Source organism: Pithys albifrons, chromosome 7, assembly GCF_047495875.1.
Source record: "Pithys albifrons albifrons isolate INPA30051 chromosome 7, PitAlb_v1, whole genome shotgun sequence".
In the NCBI taxonomy this organism is placed as follows: Eukaryota; Metazoa; Chordata; class Aves; order Passeriformes; family Thamnophilidae; genus Pithys; species Pithys albifrons.
The window spans coordinates 40,268,028-40,287,365 of record NC_092464.1 but is presented as its reverse complement, the minus strand read 5'-3'; the positions used below and the strand labels follow the sequence as shown (position 1 = coordinate 40,287,365).

Below are 19,338 nucleotides of genomic sequence, written 5' to 3'. Positions count from 1 at the left end.
ATGGCTCTGGTCTTACTGAAATCTAAATGTTAAACCTTCAGGCAAGGCTCTGAGTATTGCTTTGATAGGAGGGATGTTCATTTACACGTAAGGATTGTTGTATAAAATAGTAATTGTATAACCACAGATAAAATTCACAAGAAAAGGGTGTGTGTGTAGTGACACCAAAGCCACTGAGCTGTGCTAGAGTCTTTCCTGTAGTGCTTGATCAATACACTGTGCTAAGATAATAACAGCGAAAAAAATCTGGAAAGCAGCTGTTCCTGTGCAAATGAGACCATAGAAAATACAACTAAGGGGGAACCCATCAATATGGCATGCTTCCTATTTTAAACCTGGCAAGTGTTCTGTTTGTGAATTATTATTAATTGTGCCCTCATCCGTATATATTTAGAGGGCAAAGCCAGCTAAAAATTGCACGATGACAAAATGAGACAGGGCTCACTTCTATTTGGTGCGTTTTCCCGTGGCTGTGAGGTTGATGTGCTTGATTTAGAACTGGTAGTGTTTCATCATTCTGGCAGCTTCTGAAGATACAGTATTGCTGTGGGGAGACTACCCAAAGAACTTACCTCAAATGTGTCCATAGGGTTGCATGTGCAGTTCAGTTGAAGACTGTTCAGTGGACTGGGCAATACCTTCACTTACTGTTATGTAGAAAGAACTTTAATTTTTCATATCCCGAGTGTCCTTCAAGGAGGCAGCAACCAGAGATTCCTGCCCACCATGGACTCATCTTACCTTTGGTTTAAGAGCAGAATCAGTCTGAAAGAGAAGTAAAACAATGTATTTAGAACTAACCAAGTGCTGCTGTTAGTTGTTCTTGCAGGTAAACCGTGTCAAAAAGCCCTTTCTAATTTACTCACTCTTAGCCAAGGCTGCTCAGTGCTGTGTGTGGGTAGCAGTGGCAGAGCTATAGGGTACACCTGGTGATTGCCCAAAGCAGAATGTTCTTGAACTCTACATACAATAATAGAGAATGGTTTTATCAAATACAATATTTTCCTGGTTTCTTTTGTTATAACTTTCAGGATTGCTGTCTTTGGTGGACTTAGTTTTGTAGGACTAGGACACTGGTCTTGTCTGTTTCCCCCCCCAGAACTATTAGTGCTTAATAACTTGCAGTTTTGGGAGATTGAATGGATAGAGAGGAGGTTGTATGGGCATTCTGTAAATTGGAGATTTATTTCCTGACTACATGGAATATTTTCTGTCTTTAGAACAGAAATGGAGGCTTCTGAAAGAGGAACAGTGTATGTAAATAGCTGTGTAATAAAACAAATGAGTTAGTGTATCTGTCTATGAAGAGGGTCAGTATTAAAATATTTTTTGTATATGCATACACATACCAGGACACTGTCACAAGGAGAGGTTTTGTAGTTCCTCTTTGGTTATCTTTGAGTTATATGGTCAAAATGAAGGTTGGTTTTTTTTTTTGAGCTAAGCCTTTGTTTTAGAAGCACAGTAATATTGGAAATCTTTTGTTATTTAATTTTTTGTTTTCTGTGATCATTGCAGCCTTCCTTGATGTCTGTCTTCTGAGTGCAGATCTGACAAAGGAGGGCTGATAATAAAACAAACCCCCTGGTCTGGCTGTGCTTTCTAGGCTTAGGGCAAGCCACCTTCACACCAATTCTGTTTGCAGGGATTGCTGTAGGGCTTCTCCTGTTGTTTCCTCTGGCACAGCACTCTGTTGGATGGATGGTTTGATCCAGCTTAACTGCTCTCCTGTGTACTGATGAAAGAAGGAAGAGCAAAACGCACTTTGCGTAAGTTCTCATATGATGTTGATCTTAGTTGGTAAACCTACAATAGTGTGCTGTAAAGGTTTGCCAGTTGAGTCTGTGAGCAGTGTGTGCTCCTGTTTTGAGAAGAATGGCTTGGTGGTGCCACATCACAGCCTCAGAGCTAAATCCTGTCTGCCAGATCTGGTGTCTATGCAAAAGTGGAGATCTATCCGTGGGTTCTCGTGGGAAGCTGGGGGGATTATTTGCTTTCTCTTCAAGCCAGAGAAGTTGGGTTATAGTTACAATCATAAGGCAGTATGTAGGGTCACTGTGATGGTGTCGACAGTTGTATTAGAATATTATTAAAATAAGAACTATTAAACTCTTGGCCAAGGACAGATGTATAAGGGAAAAAATATATATGAATACAGCCCTTTCCCACCCTCCCTGAGTTGGTTTTTTTTTGCTGGTTGGTTTTAGTGACGTTTTTTGTTAGTTTTTATTTTCTCTGTGGTTTGCACCTACTTCTGTAAATGCTGCAGTGAAGCTTCTTTGTAGCATGAAAGTGAAAATGTAACCTTTTTGGGGCGGGTGGGGGAGGACAGATGGTGTTGGTTGTGGGGATTTTTGTTTGTTTTTGCCCTCTTCCATACCCTCCTTATTTTCATGAGTGCTAGTGCTGTCTCTTCTGGTGCTGCAGGTCACTCCTTAATTCTGCTGGGGGAAAACTTTGGTCTGAGGAAGTGTAAATGGAGCACATGAACATTGGCTTAGTTAAGTAATGTTCTTAAATATTGAGCTCAAATTATGCTCAACAATCGATTATTCTCAACGATCACTGTATTGCTCGTAGATTTCAAAGGTTTGTGGTTAGCTGTGTCAGCCATTTATCATCACTGTCTCACGAGAATGAATTGATTGAACTGTATTTCAAGGGCCTTAAAAATGTGCTGCTAGCAAGTTGTCTGTCTTGGTAGTGGTTATTCAGTATTGCACTTTGGCACTGTGCCTGTCTGAAGTCTGTCGTGTGTGTGACTGCAGAAGGTTAAGTGAGTTGCTTGGTGCGAAGAGCTTGTACAGATGACAGTGGAAACTTCCTTTGGATTTAATACTCTGTGCGTCATGTTTGTGCTACTCCACTGGACAGCAGCTCACACTTACTGCTGCAGGTTGGCAGTTCTTCCAAACTCTAGGAGTTTTCCTTAATGATTCATGCAATTTAGGATTGACTTTTTTTTTCAATATTACTTCTAAAAACCGTGTAGCATTAATATTGTAGATACAAAAACTGTGCAGTACTAAATGATGACAAATGTGTGACAAGGTCAATCAGTGAATTGTTAATTTCTAACACTTCAGGTGAAATGAATTTCTGGGTGCTTGTTTGTCTGCAAAGGGGATTTACTCTTTCCTTCTGGACTGAGAAAAAACATTTGGAAATCAGAGTTGGCAAGAAGGAGTCCTGGTGGGAGTCTGCTAGAGAACAGAGTATTTGGAAGTCTTACTTGGTCTCCAGCAGTTGGGATGAGTTGGAGGGCTAAGAAGGCAGGTTCTGGTGTTTGCAGGCACCTCTGGCTGAACTTGAAGGCTTTACTGGAGAGTTGTTGCTGCAGTATGTTGTGGGTATGCAGAAGTCTGATGTTAAGAAAAAGTGTACTTAGTGCATCATAATACAATGTAGTGTATCTCAATACAATGTACTAGGCTTCTTTTATTTTTCCCCCTCTTTGAAATACTCTGTATTTGTCCTGTTTTTAAAAAACACTGTCTCCTTTTTTTTTTTAAAAGAAAGGGCAATGCAAAGGCGAAGCCTTAATCTCACTCCTCACTCTGGGGTGCCTTGGTTGCTGTTTCTGTTGGGTTTTTTCCCTTCTCAATTGTTCTGTCTCCTGGCTGAAAATGAAAGTTACATACGTTCTAAGTTAGTCTGGGATTTTACTTTGGTTTATCTTATTCAGCAGCTCTCTTTGGGCATCTGTGGGATTATGGTAAGTAAAGTTTCACGTGAAGTGGATGGCAAACTGCAGAGGAATTCTTGCTTTAGGCTCAAGTCGTTCTCTGTGCCTAAAAAAGGATGGTTGACAAGTTCTCAACGATCCCACTGCTCTTTGTTTATGTACATAAAAAGTTCAAAAAGTAGAAGAGAGAACTAAAATGGCAACTGTAATAGTTTTCCCTCCCTTTTGTGCTCTCCACTGACATGATAGATCATCTGTAATTACTGGAAACCTCTGCCCTACAGACTTTATTTTTAACCAGGGAAAGGTTGTAGTTTGGAATTAGTTTTACAGCATGTTTGAGTATTTTTGATCTTTCCCAGACCTAAGGCAAAAGTGCCTCACACTGGGATTTGCTCTCGGCATCCCAAACAGGTATGTTAAAATGATGCTTTGTGATGCTGAACAAAGGCTGTAAAGGATGTACCTTCTTCATCTGTGATATTTGTGGTTGTTATGGTTTATTCTTGGAAGAGTCTTTGCATATGTTGAGTACTCTGAGATAGTGATAGAACGGTTTGCAAGGGCACACATACCTTCAGTAATCTAATCTTAAAAGACATGTTACTTTTCACATGATGTGGTTTTTGAAGGCTGCTTCTATATGTTTGAGTTTGGCAAAGACCATCTTTTACTAAAGCAAAGGGTGATAAACATTAGTAACATGATGTAAGGCATACAGCAAATACAGGTTCAAAATTTTATTTGGAGATAAAAGTCTTGCTTGTGTATTTTCTGCAGTGTGTATGTAGTTTTCTACTGGTATGCAGTAGTTTGTATAATCTGGGGGAAAACTTTGTGTTCCTTTTATTGCTCAAAAACTGTTTGGCAGGGATCCTAAAAGGACTGTTGAGGATGGATGTGTTTAGGTACAGGATTTTGTGTCAGTCTGTGGCTGTAACCACAAAGCTAATTGTGCAATAGGTTTTGATAGCAGCTTTCCTGTTATTAGGGTTTTTTTTCTCTCACATACGATGGAACACTTAAGATAGTTTACAGGATTTTTAATTCTTCCATCTATTTCCATCTCTATTTGGAGTTTCAGGGTAATTGTAAGATTACTGTGTAATCTGCTTCTGTGAACTGGAGTGTATTACAGAACATTTGATTTTGTTGTGTTGGAGACCCCTCACATCTTGTTACCATGACACTTTTTAAAAATTTCTGCCAATTCTTCTATAGTGGCTCCTTGTAACATTTTCTCACATTTGCCCAACAGACATGACTTTGGTTTAATCCCTTGATTTTTTTTTAGTTGTAGCTGTGGGAAGTGTTGCAGGAATTTTGATTTTTCTAACCTGCTTGCAAAACTACTTTTACAGTGCAGGAGTAGTGACAAAGTTAGATTACTGTGTCATGCCTTTCTTGAAAACCCTGTTTTTAGGAGCACAGAATCAGCCTTTATTGAGTTATCAGAGGTTTGTTCTGCCATGTGCCATTCTTTTCTCTTGTATTCTTGCTTATTTATGTAGTGTAGGCTGGTTTGGGTTTTTTTTTTGTGTGGTGTCTGTAACCTTTTTTTAAACCTCATCTGACGTTTTTTCCAGTGTGTGGTGTTTATCATCTTCATATTCTTTTATCTGCTTTACCCAGTAGCCAAACAAAGATTTAGATTTTTCGTGTGTGTTTGTATGTGTGCACAAGCACTGTAAGAAATACTTTTTTTATTAAAACTGAAAAGTGACATGTTCAAAAAAAACCTGGTTTGGGGGGATGGTGGAGGTTACTACAGTATGTTTTAGCTTGAACCTGTTACACAGGTATGTTATTTTTCATCCTTGTCACTTTCCTGTGAGGTGACCATCTTGTTCTATACATAAAGCAATTGCATAATTCTGAGATCAAAGTTTAGGTGAATGTCGACATTGTTAGGGTTCCCAGTCCCTGTTAAGCTCTGGATTTAGGCTTGTTTTTTAACTCTAGGAAAGGTCAATTTAGTGAACTGATCCAGTGAAAATGTAAGTTGTTATAAAAAAAGCTAAAAAAATTAAGTCCAGTGCTTAAGCGCTTTTTATCGTATTTCATCCTAGTTAGGTCTGACTTAAGGAAAAAAGCACATGGCCAAGGGAGCAGAAAGAGCAGTGACAGTATTCTTAAGGAGTTAGCCTGCCCTTACACGTGGATGTGAAGCATTAGCCTTAGGCAGTTGTTCTTGTGGAGAACCAGTTTTGTCAGGAGGCCGTAATTTGTGAGCTGTTAAAGTGGACCGTATTCAGGAGTGCAAACACATGGAGGGAGGCACTTTAATGTTTTGATGTTGGGTCCGAGATGAGATTGAGATTTCTACTGCTCTGTTCCTTTGTTTCCGTCAAGACTGAGCAAAAGTCAGTGCTTTAAGTTCTTCTTCAGTGACGTGCTAAATGTGATTAGAGGACATGTTCAGAAATATGCCTAATTCTTGAGCTTATTATTTGTTTGAAATACTGTGCTTTTGTGTGACGAATGGTGTGATTTCAGTAGTAACAGAACAGGTGGTCTTGAAACTGCTGCTTTTTCACTTTGTGCCCCCGAAGTGTGAAGGAGGTGGGAGTGTGATTACTAAGCTGGCTGCTTGAAATCTGGGCGAAGCAGTTGTTTTGATCTTTCCAGAGCTGCTGGTCTGGGAGAGACCCCCAAGTTGTGTGACTTAACCCATTTGCTGCCCCTTTGTTCACAAAAGCTTTTTATTTGTGCTGGAAAATCTCACACAGGAGATTCTCTCGTAAGCAGATGAGTTCGGGGTCTCTGAATATTAACTTGTGTAGCTTCCTATAAATTTGCCAGTTATTTTATTGAAGTACATTGATTGCTGTTGAATAAAAACCAAAGAATACTGCACTGCTGAGATGTGTATCCTGACTGTTTATTCAATGAAATCAAGAGCATTGCAAACAGAAATTGCATGGTGTTTAGCCTGACGATGGGTTTACTCTCTTTTTTCTTCAATACAGGGTAATTTTTCTTGAAGAATTGGGTGGGTAGATTCTCAGTGACGTTTTCATTCTCTAAGCAGTGAAAATGTAGTGGTTTAGAAAACTTTGATATACTGCTTCAGAACATATTTAGAAATTTAGGAAAAAAGTAATTTTACTTAGTTTTAACTTAAAACTTGTGTCTCGTTTCTTCAGGGTCACGATGAAGAAGCTGTTGTGGATATGGGCAAAATCAGCTCTACTATCAATACAAATTTTGAGAAAGAAGAACTAGAGAGTAAGTTTGTGGTGATTTTCTGTTTTGCTTAACATGCATTTTTTTGCCTGGGGATAAAAGATGTTCTTTCCGCCTTAAAAGGAATCAGAATTTTATGGCTATTGTGAAATTCCAGGAATAAAACTGGTGAAAGACAGAGATGACCTGTGTTGGTTTTTTTTGGTCTGTATGCATGCTAGTAAATACTCACTGTCATTTAAATCTGTCACAGAAAAAGATGTAAAAAAAATTTTTTGATGAAGCTTTCCAAGGAAAACTTGCTTCTGAGATTTAGGTTTGAAATCTGCTGTTGGTAAGTAATTTTCCAGCATGAGTGGTGTCAAGTTCTGCAGAATCAAAATTCAGGAAACAGGTCATGAGGGAGATGTTTGTTTTGCTTTCTGAAAGTTAAGGATGGACATGGCGCTAGTTGATGTATCTCTCTTCCTCTCTGGCTCAGTCATGGTCTGGGTGGACATGGCGCTAGTTGATGTATCTCTCTTCCTCTCTGGCTCAGTCATGGTCTGGGTGGACATGGCGCTAGTTGATGTATCTCTCTTCCTCCCTGGCTCAGCCGTGGTCTGGGTGGACATGGTGCCTGTGGATTTGCTCCTTTTCTCCTCCTCCTGATGATGCTGTACCACACCAAGCAGTGTGCGGTAGGCAGTGGCCAGGGCCCAGCAGGTTGCTGTGAGCTGCATATCTCTGGGACTACCAGAGCATCTTCCTTTGACATAGCTTAGCATTTTGGCAGGGTCCTGCAGTTGTTCCGGGGTGAATTTCCAGATCATTTGAGGAGAGAAGGTCTCCAAATACTGGCCCATATCTTCCCACTTCCCGTGCCACTCAACATCATCCGCTCCCAGGGCAGGCCTCCAGCAAGTCTCCTTAGAGAGCCCAGTTCTGACCCTAAACATGGTGTATACAGTACAGAGGAGACAAAGCAACACTAACAGCAGGATTATGCTGTCCCTAACATCAAAAGGAAGCTCAATATTTTCAATGATTGTTGTAGCAGAGGTGAAAAGGTGGAAGTAACCATCTCCGCCTGTTTTCCCCACAGTCTGGGTGCTATTTTTAATGAGACCCCAGAGGTAACAACCCAAACCAGGACAGGCAGACCAGACTGAATATACATTCACAATGAAATTCATTGCTTCTGATGTTATGACAACATAAACATAGTATATTAATAAAGCAATTTTGATTCTTCTCCCTGGTACTAAAGAGAGCATCAAAACAGGCACATGGTTCCCCATGTGTCGAAATATGAACAGGCCCAGATACACGATCCACATGAATACATCAAGCAACATGGTAGTCAGGGAGTTTCTGTACCCAAATACACAAAATGAAATTGTAGTTCTGACTTCTCTCTCGTGCCCCACGTTGGGCGCCAAAAGATGTGCTGGTTTGAAGGTGAACCAGCAGGGGAAATGAACTCACCACGAGAGAGATTATAAGTCAGAGCTAAAATTTAATAATAATATTACAATAACAACACTGATACACAAGGGAAATTGCTTTCAACTCACAATACCCCAGCAGTATAACCCAGTGTCCTGGGGCACAAACCCAAGGGGGTTTGTTTGCCCTTGTGCTGAGACCCCTGTGGCTCCCCCAAGTCCAGAGCAAAAGGAAAAGAAAAACCTGTTGGTGCAGGCGAGGGCTGTGGTCTGGGCGAGAGCGGTGATCTCCTGCTGTCGAGGTCCTGCTGCTGCTCTGGATCCGACGAGAAGGGCTGAGGTCTTCTTACCCACCACTTATGTACCCTCAGGGAGCACTCAGTCCCTCCCCCTGGGCGGGGACTCACACAATGGGTGATTAACTCTGGGAGCCAGGGGTTGTTGAGCTGTTGATGGCCCATTAGCAGCTCCGCCCCCCTCAGGCTGGGTGTGAAGTGATAATGGCTCCCTGGGCAGCTGCTGCTAATGGCCCATTGTCCTTGGGGAATGAATAGAGGGGGTGGAATACACAGGTTTGATCACCACCACACAGGGTTAGCTGGTCCCTCCAGCTGAACTAGGACACCAAGGCAGGGACAGCTCATCCCCCTCCCATGGGTACCACATGCTGACTCCTTTCCCAGGCAAGGGAGATGGTGCTGGCAGTGGGCCACAGAGACCTGGGGTGGGCATTCTGTGCCAGATTCCTTGGGTGGCTTTGCCAGACAGCTCTAAGCTTTTCGTATTACTGTTCCTACTTGTATGTCTAATGTAGTTACTGATAATGGCTTCTTGATTGTGTCAAGTAGGACTATTCAGTGCATTTTTCTCTGACTGCCCCTATCAACTCATATTTGGGGTTAAGTCAGAAAAAAAAATTACTTCTGTGTGTAATTAGAAATCTGGCATTCACTGCTTCTGTCAACCAGCATAATATGATGCTGTCTCTTGTCATGCAGTAAGAAAACACTCTTACTGAGCTGCCTTACCCCATGCTATGCCTACTGTGGCTTTGGATTATGCTTCTCAATTTGTATCTATCCAAGTATAAAAAGTGTATTCTCAGATATACTTAATTACTGAGAGCAACAGGAGATTTCAGAGTATAGACTAGGAGATGGAGTGGATTCTGAAGTATACTGTGCCATGAAGAATCTTTGGGTTCCAGCTATGGCATGTAGGTGTGCCACAAAAGAATTTTCTTTATCTCTTTATGCAGATTTGATTAGAAAATTGTATCTCATATGTTTGATTCTGAGAGCAAGAGATAGCTCTTGATGAACAGTTCTTTTAGCAAAGTGCAGAAGAAGAATCCTTGGTAATAAAGGACTTCTTAGTAATCAATTCCTGTATGGAAGACCAAGATTATATTAAAGTATTTTATATTCACTTTTGATATATTGATTCCTTAGAGAATAATTTGACTGTTTCTTGGGAATATGTGTGTGAGAAGGTCATAAAATAAGTGAAAAATACTGTTTGTTTTCAAATACTTAGTTTGTGTCTTCCGCAAAGAACTTCACTATCATCAATATTAATTACTCTCTGTGACACAAGGGAAATTAATGTCAAGGCATGAGATGCTGTGTTCCAAATCTTTTCTCCTAGGGCAATTAAAAGAGGACAAAACTGCTGGGTTTTTCCTACCATTTTATGATCTGAAGGAACAGATTAGGATCTCTCCTGCACATTCCCCAGTTTTTCCATACTGGAATGCTTCATGCTGGAACATAGATAACCACATTATTTGATTAAAGGCTTCTGTTTAAAATAAATGTTCTATCCTAAGAATATGATTTCAAGATTTTCAGAAACCTAGTAATTCTCGTCACAAAGTTTTTGTCTTCAGCAGACTTGGGAGCTTTTTGAGAAGATAAAGTCAGGCTCTTCTTGAAGATGCTTTGTGAAAGAGTGAGGAGAACCACACATAAGATGTGGTACTGGAAGTGATAATTGCATATTGGGAAATTTTTTTCCTGCAGTATGTTGCTACAGGTTGGTACAGGTTCCCCAGAGAGGCTGTAGAATACGTGTCCATAAAGGTACTGAAAGCTTGGCTGGTTGTCATCCAAGCCAACCTGACCAAAAAGATGGCTTCAGGTCTGAAGTTGGCTGTAGTTTGAGCAAGACTGGACCAGGTAGCTCACCTCCAGATGTCCTTACATCCATCATTAATAGATGATCTCTCTTAGTTCAAATTTCTAAGTAACAGGATTTAAGAATTCACATAGATAGAAACTTGATTTTCTTTGCTTTCTCTTGTTAACATGTAGAAGAATGTCCTTTGTATGAAGCTCTAAAGGCATGTAGCCAAAGAAAAGAGAAAGTTCTGTGTAGAATTGTACTTCAAGCATTACCACATCAGAGCATTTTTGGATACATGTTTTTGATCTCCCTCAGACTTTAAGTCCTCTGTTAACATTTTTACGGGGGGGTTGGGGAAATATCGGGGAACTTAAAGCATCTTCTTTTCTGTGAATTTTATAGGACTTTACACAAACTGATTTTTGGAGTGATACCAACCATGTGATGGAGATGTTGCAAGTTTCTAAAATTTAAATTTGTTTCATACTGATAAGGACCTTAAGTAGTAAATACTCTTGGTGGATTTGAGCAGCTAAGCTTGGATAAAGTCATGTTGGATTAAAATGAGCAATTATCTCTTGAGCTTTGTATTACTAAATTTAGTATTGGGCAGTCTACTAATTCTATTGATTATTGGTTTATAGTAATGCTCTAAGAAGCTTTGCTTGAAAGTGGTACTGTGGTACAGACATTTACGTGAATAAAGCTTTGAAGGTCAACCTTTCAAGCTTTTAAAAACAATGTTCAAGGAAAAGGTGATGTTCCTTCTAGAAATAACCCTGGTGCATACATAAATTCTGGCCTTTTTAGAGCTAACTTCTCCCGCATTGCTATTATAATAATTTTATATTAATTGCCTTTCTACATGATTTTTATTTGCTAGTTTTCTGGTTGTTTATTTGGGTTTTTTTTGCTGTTGTTTCTTTTTGTTCCTTTTGTTGTTGTTTATTGGGTTTTTTTTCGCCAAGTTGAAGGGTACTATGAGTTGTTTCACTCAATTCATTGGGAGTGAAGGAAAAAATAATCCCTATTTTGTTTTGCTTCTTGTAAATGGTGTTTGTGGGTAAATCTTTGCCTGTCCCTCTGCAAACATTATTACTCCTGAAAAATGAAACTTAAGGGAACACAGACCTACTCAATGCAGCTGTCTTATTTTTAGAGGGATTCTCAGTGCTTTGCTGAGTTAGAACCAAAGTTAAGCTTGTCCAGCTTTTATTTTCTAGTTTTGCCCTCCCTTTGGAGTTGCATATACCTGCAACGTGGTTTTGGGTAACCATGGCAGTGTACTCAACAGCAGTAGCTCTGGATTTCTAGCTATTAGATGAGGTGTTTTTATTTTTAAGTGTTTATGATACAAAAAAGGTTCCTTTTCTTAAGGAGCAGTCTGGTGCACTGTTTTGAAATAACCAAATTTTTCTTGGTTAGTCTGTTGTGCTGCCACCCCCAGTGTTTGCTCTGAAAAAGAAAAAAAAGGTAACTCTCAGACCCTTTCTCAAGACCAAGTTTTTTTCTGATATTCTGATAGAATTACTTTGGATTGTGATGCATTTTACTTAACCATCACTGAAAATCATCTTGCTCATCTACATTTCTTATTAGTCCCAAGATACCGTTGCAGGTGTAGCAGTCACTTTGCATATACAGAAGGAGTTTGGGAAAAGTATTCTTTTACATTTGCCTGCAGGACTCTGTCTGCATGAGGAAATAGCCAATCACACAGTAGTCACTTCTGGGCAGGGTGGGCTCAAGGGTGGGATAACCCATCCCTGGTCTGTTCCCCTGTCTTTGTGAGACACCCCTCATTTGCTAGGGTAGCAAGAAGGTGCTTTCTTTAAAATTTCCTTTCAGAGTTGAACAGCATTATCAATGTTGTAGGTTATAGACTGACTTCCCAGGTTGAGCACTGTAACAGTTCTTTTTGGATACATGTCCAGAATAAAGCTAATCACAGTCATAAGACACTCCAAAGAGCATTTATTGCAGTAACAACTAGCAAAAGAGAATTAAAAGGATAAAATACTTACGACAAAAGAGAATAGAAAGAATAAAATATTTAAAACTTAATTAAAGGATACAATATAGTTGAAACATAGTTGATGCTGCAGCAGTTGCTTCCTATCTGTGATGCTTACTGGAGCAGACAGGCCAGGACTACCAGGATGGCAGCAGCTGGATGGCACTCATGCTTAGCGGGCATCCCTGCGGAGCGAACATGGGCTTGGTGGAAGGATGGGTGTTGCTCAGCTCCCCCACTCCTGGTGTTCCCATTTATCAGCTATCCATTATACTACGTAGGGCCAGGATGCAGTATAAGGTGATGCCTGAGCGGCAGCCAAACACTGCCTATTAATTACATAAGTGGCACCAGTCTGTGCATGCTCACCTGTCGGGTAGTGGTCCTACGACCCCTGCCCACCTATTCTTCCTCCCATCATCAGCTTCCTCATCCCCCTGTACAACCTTCACCATTGTGTTCCCGTGCGTGCAGCCAAGTCAGAGAGGAACACGGCCTTGATAATGAAGAACATCTAGTGTTATATAGTTACTTTGTATACTACTCTGCCTAGTTTCCCAGCACGCCCTTTCTCACCCTTCTGTGCTCCATTGATCTTCTAAATTAACAGTACCCCCCTTACGAGTACTAAGTTGGCAGTGCCTACTTGATGTGCCTTGAAGCAGCCATGAGGCACCTGGACACCATTCTACGAGAGGCCAGTGCTTTTTGGGTGGAAAACAATCAGTTGTAAACACAGGTTGTTCAGAAACACCTGTGGGTTGTTGCTTATTTCAGCTCAGTTTTCCATAGGTTTTACCTGTCCCTTTGCAACACACCTGCTCTTCTCCAAACTATTGAAAAAAAAAATTGTGGGATTGCAATTTTGCAAAAGGAGGTGTAAACTCCTCATTTCCTTGTTCTGCCTCCCCTCTGTGCAGCAACATGGTCTTTGACTTTGGAAGTGATCACACTATTACAAATGCCAATTTTTGCACTAGCAGGGTGCATTGTTTAAGGTGGAGGCCCTTGAGAAAAGTCTATGGCATTTTTATTTGTTTGATGTTGAGTATAGAAAAGAATGTAGGATCTTTGTCTCTAATTTATGGGAACAGCAAGAGATCGAAATGTGGATGTCCTTCTGATTTTTCTGGAAGTAAAATCCTGAACAGTTTCAGATTCCTGCAAGTTTGGATTTTTTAGGCAATGTTCAAAACACATGCTTAAAACATTTTTATTAACTGTATTACATAAAATGTTCTGTTGCTAGAAGAATGCTAGAGTTTCTCTTAGGAAAAAAAAGTTCCTGCAAAAAAAAGCCAGCACTTTGGGAAGGAATTAGAACCGTTTAAGGGTGTACATATATAAACTGTACTTTAATACTTGCCAATATATTAAATACAACAAAAAAGCCCAACAGACATGATAACAGCATTTGCAGTAAGTGGTGGCTCACTCCGTTGCACCAGGAAGCTTTGAATGGGGTGTGGGGAGCAGTGCAGTTATTTTTGAGCCCAGCAGTCGTGGAGGGTGGAGGTCAGGCTGCCCAGCAGGGGCTGGACATTCTTGTTGGAAGAAACTCACAAAAGACAAGTCTCTCTCTATAAGTGCTTCAAGAAATTAATCTCTTTTCCACTCTTACATGGAAACAAACAGCTTTTAATATGCTTAATTTCAGACTTGGTCATAGTGCCAGCCAGTTGACTCTAATTAAACTCGTGTTGGAAGTCTGTCAAGAATTGGGTTTTGTTATGTGTAAAGGACTCTTGACCAAATTAATTAAACATGGAACTTGCTCATGTGTTAATACTGAGTTTTGCTGGTATTTTTAGTTATATAGCACTGTAAAAATGCACAAAACTTCTATAAAGTGGTATCTTTTTGGGCTTAGGGATTCTTTTTTCAGAAAACAAGTGGCATCGCACCACTTTTTCTTTAAAGCTCTGTAATCACCAGGATTTTTCAATATCTTTCATCTGTTGTATGTGTTCTATACACACATAAATATGTGCGTGTGTGTGTACAGTTACAGCTCCTTGGGCTTGCCTGTATAATGTAAATTTGCTGAATTTGCATCTGTCTAAGAGCTGGAAAACCACTTCCTTTTTCTTTGGTTAATGTCAGTCTCCTGAAATAAGTCTTGTACAGTTTGAAGCAGAGTATTTATTGTTAACCTCCAGACATACAGTTAATGTGTCTCTTCCTGAGATTGTTTAAATAGGAATTGAAGAGTCTGTTGTGTATGCTGTCTCCATGACAGGGGATGTGGTAGTAGTATGTTCATAATAGTCTGTTGATTGATTTCTTTTGCCTAGTTGTTGATGCTAATATTCTCTTAATGTGAAAGGTCAAAGGAAAAACAAGATGTTGAAAGTACATGTTTTAAAGAGCACTATGTATTAATTTAAGAATATCTTGTTAAACTTAATAAAAAATGTAGGGTAGGAAAAACCCCCACAACCTCTCTGTAAATTATTTGAAGTGTTGATATAACTCCAAAAATCTTAAGTTCCTTTTATGTTCCTGGTACTAAATTAATGGTATAATTGAAGATCAGTTTCATCTAGATGTGTCATGTGCTACTTGAGGAAATATTGGTAGCTCCTTCAAGAAGAAAAAACTCTTTGCAGACTGTAAATGTTAAGTAATTTCTTAATGAAGTTAAATAAGCTGAACTAGGGAATTACATTTTGCCATTCTAATGACTCTCCTGATATGAATCCCTGCGAAAAAGAGAAGCATCCTGTATTTTCTCTGCTTTGGCTTCATGTTTATCAAGTAGCTTATTTCAGTGTTACAGGTCAAGCTTGTATTTCTGTATTACTTGTTCCAAACTGAATTCTTAAACTAATTAAGAATATGGCCCAATTTATCAGGCAGATGGGTCTAGCACTAGTTACTAGACACTCTGGAAGGACAGAAAGGAAGCGGTCATATTAGTTCACTAAAGTTAGTTTTGTCAAGTGCTTTTGGATTTCTTTTTTCAACCCTCTGACCATTAGACACCAAATTTGGGCAGCAGGTTGGATTTTCTTTAATTGTTTTCTTTTCAACTTTCTTGGAAAGGCCACAGAGCTGTGTACATTGGAGTTCACGTCCCCCTTGGGAAGCCAGGCCGGCGGCGGCACAGACACCGTGGGCACAGGCATCACAGGAGAAAAAAAGAGAAAGAAAATGACAGAGAGGATGGCCGGGAATCTCCGTCATATGGTAAGAAAGTTGTGGTGGGAGTTCTTGGCCTCTTTTGAAAATAAACTTGTGGTAGTTAACTCTCTGCTTAAATGTTGTTTGTTTTATGCTATTTCTTGTATTCTCACTGTAATTAGTGTCTTTCTATGTCCAATCAGACAAGGGTTTTGTGGTTGTGTTTTATCTAAGTCATAAGCTATTGGACTTGGCCCAGCTGTCCGCATGAATGTTCAGCAGCCTGCACTGAACGGGTTAGATAGAGCTTTGTAATGCTCTCCTGTAGCATGACGGTCTGTGTTACTTCAATTAGACACCTTTTTTCAGATTGTGTAGTTGCGTATGTCTTCATCTGATTTTTACAAGTAAGAATGTAGCTGTGGAGCAGCATTTACCATGGTAATTTGATCAATGATGTGTTTAAGTATTTACTTCATCCTTCTTGCTGTCTGTTAGTAAAGCAATTACAAGTAAAGTACAGCCTCCTAAGTTTCTGGTTTGGATCATAAACTGCTCCCCAACCTGCCTCTTATCCTCAAGAGATGATGATTTTTTCATATCATTCTCTGAAATTAAATTATTTGACACTACTCTTAGCAGTTTTTCTTCAATACTCTACAACCACTTTTGTTCCTAGAGTGCAGTGAACGGGCAAGTTAAGTTAGGGCAATGTTCAAATTCAAATGTGGATACTGTGCTGTTCACTATTAACTTTCTATAACTGGAACCATGTTCTGCATGGGGCCAGTACCTGAAACAAAGGAGTCTTCCAATGGGAATGCTTTGGCAAGTCTCCTTTTACCATTCTGTGGTTCTTTGTTACATCCATTTTCAAAGCTTCCCCTCTTGAATATAAATTATTATAATTGGCATTAGGTTTATAGAGTCTTCCTGTACAGTTTTTGAAGCAACAAGTGATATTAAAATGATAGAAATTCAATTATCTGTTCTGGTTACTCTGTTGGTTTTGGAACAGTAACGATCTGCTATAGATTTGAGTTGATAATGAATGTTGTTTGCATTCAAGAGCTGACTTCAGAATTGTTATTGGATGATGATGTATGCCAGAACAACAGTGCAAAAGCAAACTATAATTCTGAATGAAGTTTGTTGGTAATTCAGATCTTGCAAATCTAAAAGGATCTTCCTTCTGCAGTCGAAGCATGCAGTTGTATGTTCACATCTAACAGCTGTGAGAGTGATGTTTCAATGATAAAATGTAAAAATTTTAACATTGAGATTTATGTGGGTTTTCTGTCTCTGACCTTGAGATAATATTGCAATTGCTACGTTACTGAACCCTTGTAATTTGAAAATTTACTTGATTTGAAACAAAATCTGTGTATAGGTATTAAGAGTATCTAAACCCATGTGTCTTTATTGGTGGGGTTTTTTCAAAGTTTTGCTTAGCAATGCAATTCAGTACTTACTTGATCAATAAAGGTAGTTTAAATTTCTTACTAGTTTTTACTGAGCCTGTTCTGCTTGGCATTATACTATGAGAAGGTAAAATATTTCCTCAACATTTTAGCTGCATAATTTCTACATTGCTATGCTAATTTATACATAGTGCTCCAACCACGCATTATGTATAAATTAATATATTTTTTTTCATCCTACATAAGTAATAAAAGGCCATAGAAAAGTCTAACAATATGAATTGCTGGGTACTCACTATTGAGTGTCTTCAGCTATTACTTGGGTAACTGTTTTTTTCCAACAGCCTGTCTTGAATTCTCTTTTTCTCCTTTAATTATTGTCAGTGTCATAATGATATAATTTATTTTGTTCTCAAAGTGAGAACAAAGTTTCTAGCCATTTGGTATATATTTTTTAAGACAATTTTACTGTTTGGGGTTTTTTCCCCTATTGGCAATCTGTAGAAGAGCTAAAAATACTTAATTACTTTTCATAAACATAAATTTCCAGATGTTTTGTTTTCAGAAACAATACAAAATTTTCAGAGAGCCTCCTTCTAAAGAAACGTTGATGTTTCTTCCTTCTCCCTCTTAAAGAGGTGGTTGTGCTGCACTTTTCTAGCTGAGAGCAGGAGATTTTATTGTTATGGGGTGTTTCTTGTGTTAATTGTTCAGTTTCTCCTTTTCTTCAAGACACACCATCTCAACGAGTGCAGTTTATCTTGGGTACTGAAGATGATGATGAACACATTCCTCATGATCTCTTCACTGAAATGGATGAACTTTGCTTCAGGAATGGAGAAGAATATGAATGGAGAGAAACGGCTAGGTATGCTAGGAGTAGATTGTTTCAAGGTATATCTGTGTGAGTTGACACAGGCAGACAGACAGAGCACCCACAGAACCACGGCTGAAATGCAGAAAGTGAGTTTAGTTCACTGCCTCACTAACTGGAGGATGGTGAAGCCGCGGGCGAGACGCGCAGGTGGGAATGCTCCGCTGAGCGCAGGCTCAGTCCCTCTGGACAAGGGGTGGGCACACTGTCTGCACCTGTGTGTGAAGGGTCACTTAGCAAATCTACCAGCTTCCTTGCCATTCTTCCACGTTTAACCCTTTCCTCTGAACAATACCTTAGACTGATTTTATTTCAAAGAACTGCAAGCCAGGTTTGGTTTAGAATCTTTACTAACTTTAGGAGTTGTGTACTCAATTCATGCTCAGCAAAGCAAAACTTTTGGGTTTTTCGTCCAACTCTGAAAGTATAAATACGATTTCTCCAGAGCCCCTCAGTCTCTCTGGTTGGTGATGTGTTCACATTCCTAAAACTAATCATACCAAACTTTGTGAAAGGTAGGAATATGTTCATCCATGGACTGGTATCTCTCTGGTCTATTATTGCCGATATATTGGTGTAATTTTTTTCTCACTCAAACATAAAGAAAATCAGATATTATGTTTTTCTTGGGTAGTATTTGATTAGTTTTTTGAAAATTGCATGCATGAACACTGCAGGATGCCGTACTGATTTAGTTGCCTCCTTCTACATACGCATTGTAATAAATTCTTCTGCAAGGTACTTCCAGCTACCTTGGTGCATGCTAGCTTTTGCAGGAGTTTAATTTGCATGATGCCTGTGTGTTGGACTCAAGATCAGTTTATAGTTGTGCATATTAATATTGCCCAGTTCTTAAATGTCTGATCTAGCACCGTTAGGAGACTTGAACATGCTATATGGTATGTTTCAGACAGCTTTCTGGTCCTAAAATACTAACAAAATCAAGGTACACAAATCAAGTAACAAGGCACAATCCCATACTCTTCACAAGAATGTGTGAATAGAAAGGTATTGTTCAAATCAAAAGAGGCAATATGGGTGAAAACTAAAACATCTGAGTGTGGTTGAAAGGCGTGATAAAAATGTTGATCAGTTGGGTCGTCTGAGTAGATGAAAGGTGGTGTGATCTCATGCATTTTCCTATTCCATGTCATGCCGAAGCCACATGGAAGGATGGGATTGCTTGCCAAATCTTCTTTCCAGGAGAAATATCTGTATGTGAATGTATTTCAGGTGGCTGAAATTTGAAGAGGATGTTGAAGATGGTGGTGATCGATGGAGCAAGCCTTATGTAGCAACTCTGTCTCTGCACAGCCTCTTTGAACTGCGAAGCTGCATTCTGAATGGGACGGTCATGTTGGACATGAGAGCAAACACACTTGATGAGATAGCAGGTTGCAGCAAAACTTTAAAAAATATTTTATTCCTAAATTTTAATCTATTTGAAGGGATTTTGGTAGTGTCTTTATGTTCTTGAAATACTG

The 19,338-nt window shown here is 39.5% G+C and overlaps 1 protein-coding gene across 5 annotated transcripts in view; it reads left to right on the top strand.

Annotated features, from left to right (window-relative positions):
- SLC4A7 (solute carrier family 4 member 7) overlaps positions 1-19,338 on the top strand; it is a 92,259-nt gene that overhangs the window by 31,004 nt on the left and 41,917 nt on the right. For all 5 annotated transcript variants that reach the window (XM_071561119.1, XM_071561117.1, XM_071561115.1 and 2 more), the window contains exons 2-5: positions 6,832-6,913; positions 15,482-15,625; positions 17,713-17,848; positions 19,088-19,248. In XM_071561119.1, the coding sequence (XP_071417220.1) occupies positions 6,859-6,913; positions 15,482-15,625; positions 17,713-17,848; positions 19,088-19,248 (496 nt within the window). In that variant the 5' untranslated portion in view covers positions 6,832-6,858. The remainder of the gene's footprint in view (positions 1-6,831; positions 6,914-15,481; positions 15,626-17,712; positions 17,849-19,087; positions 19,249-19,338) is intronic.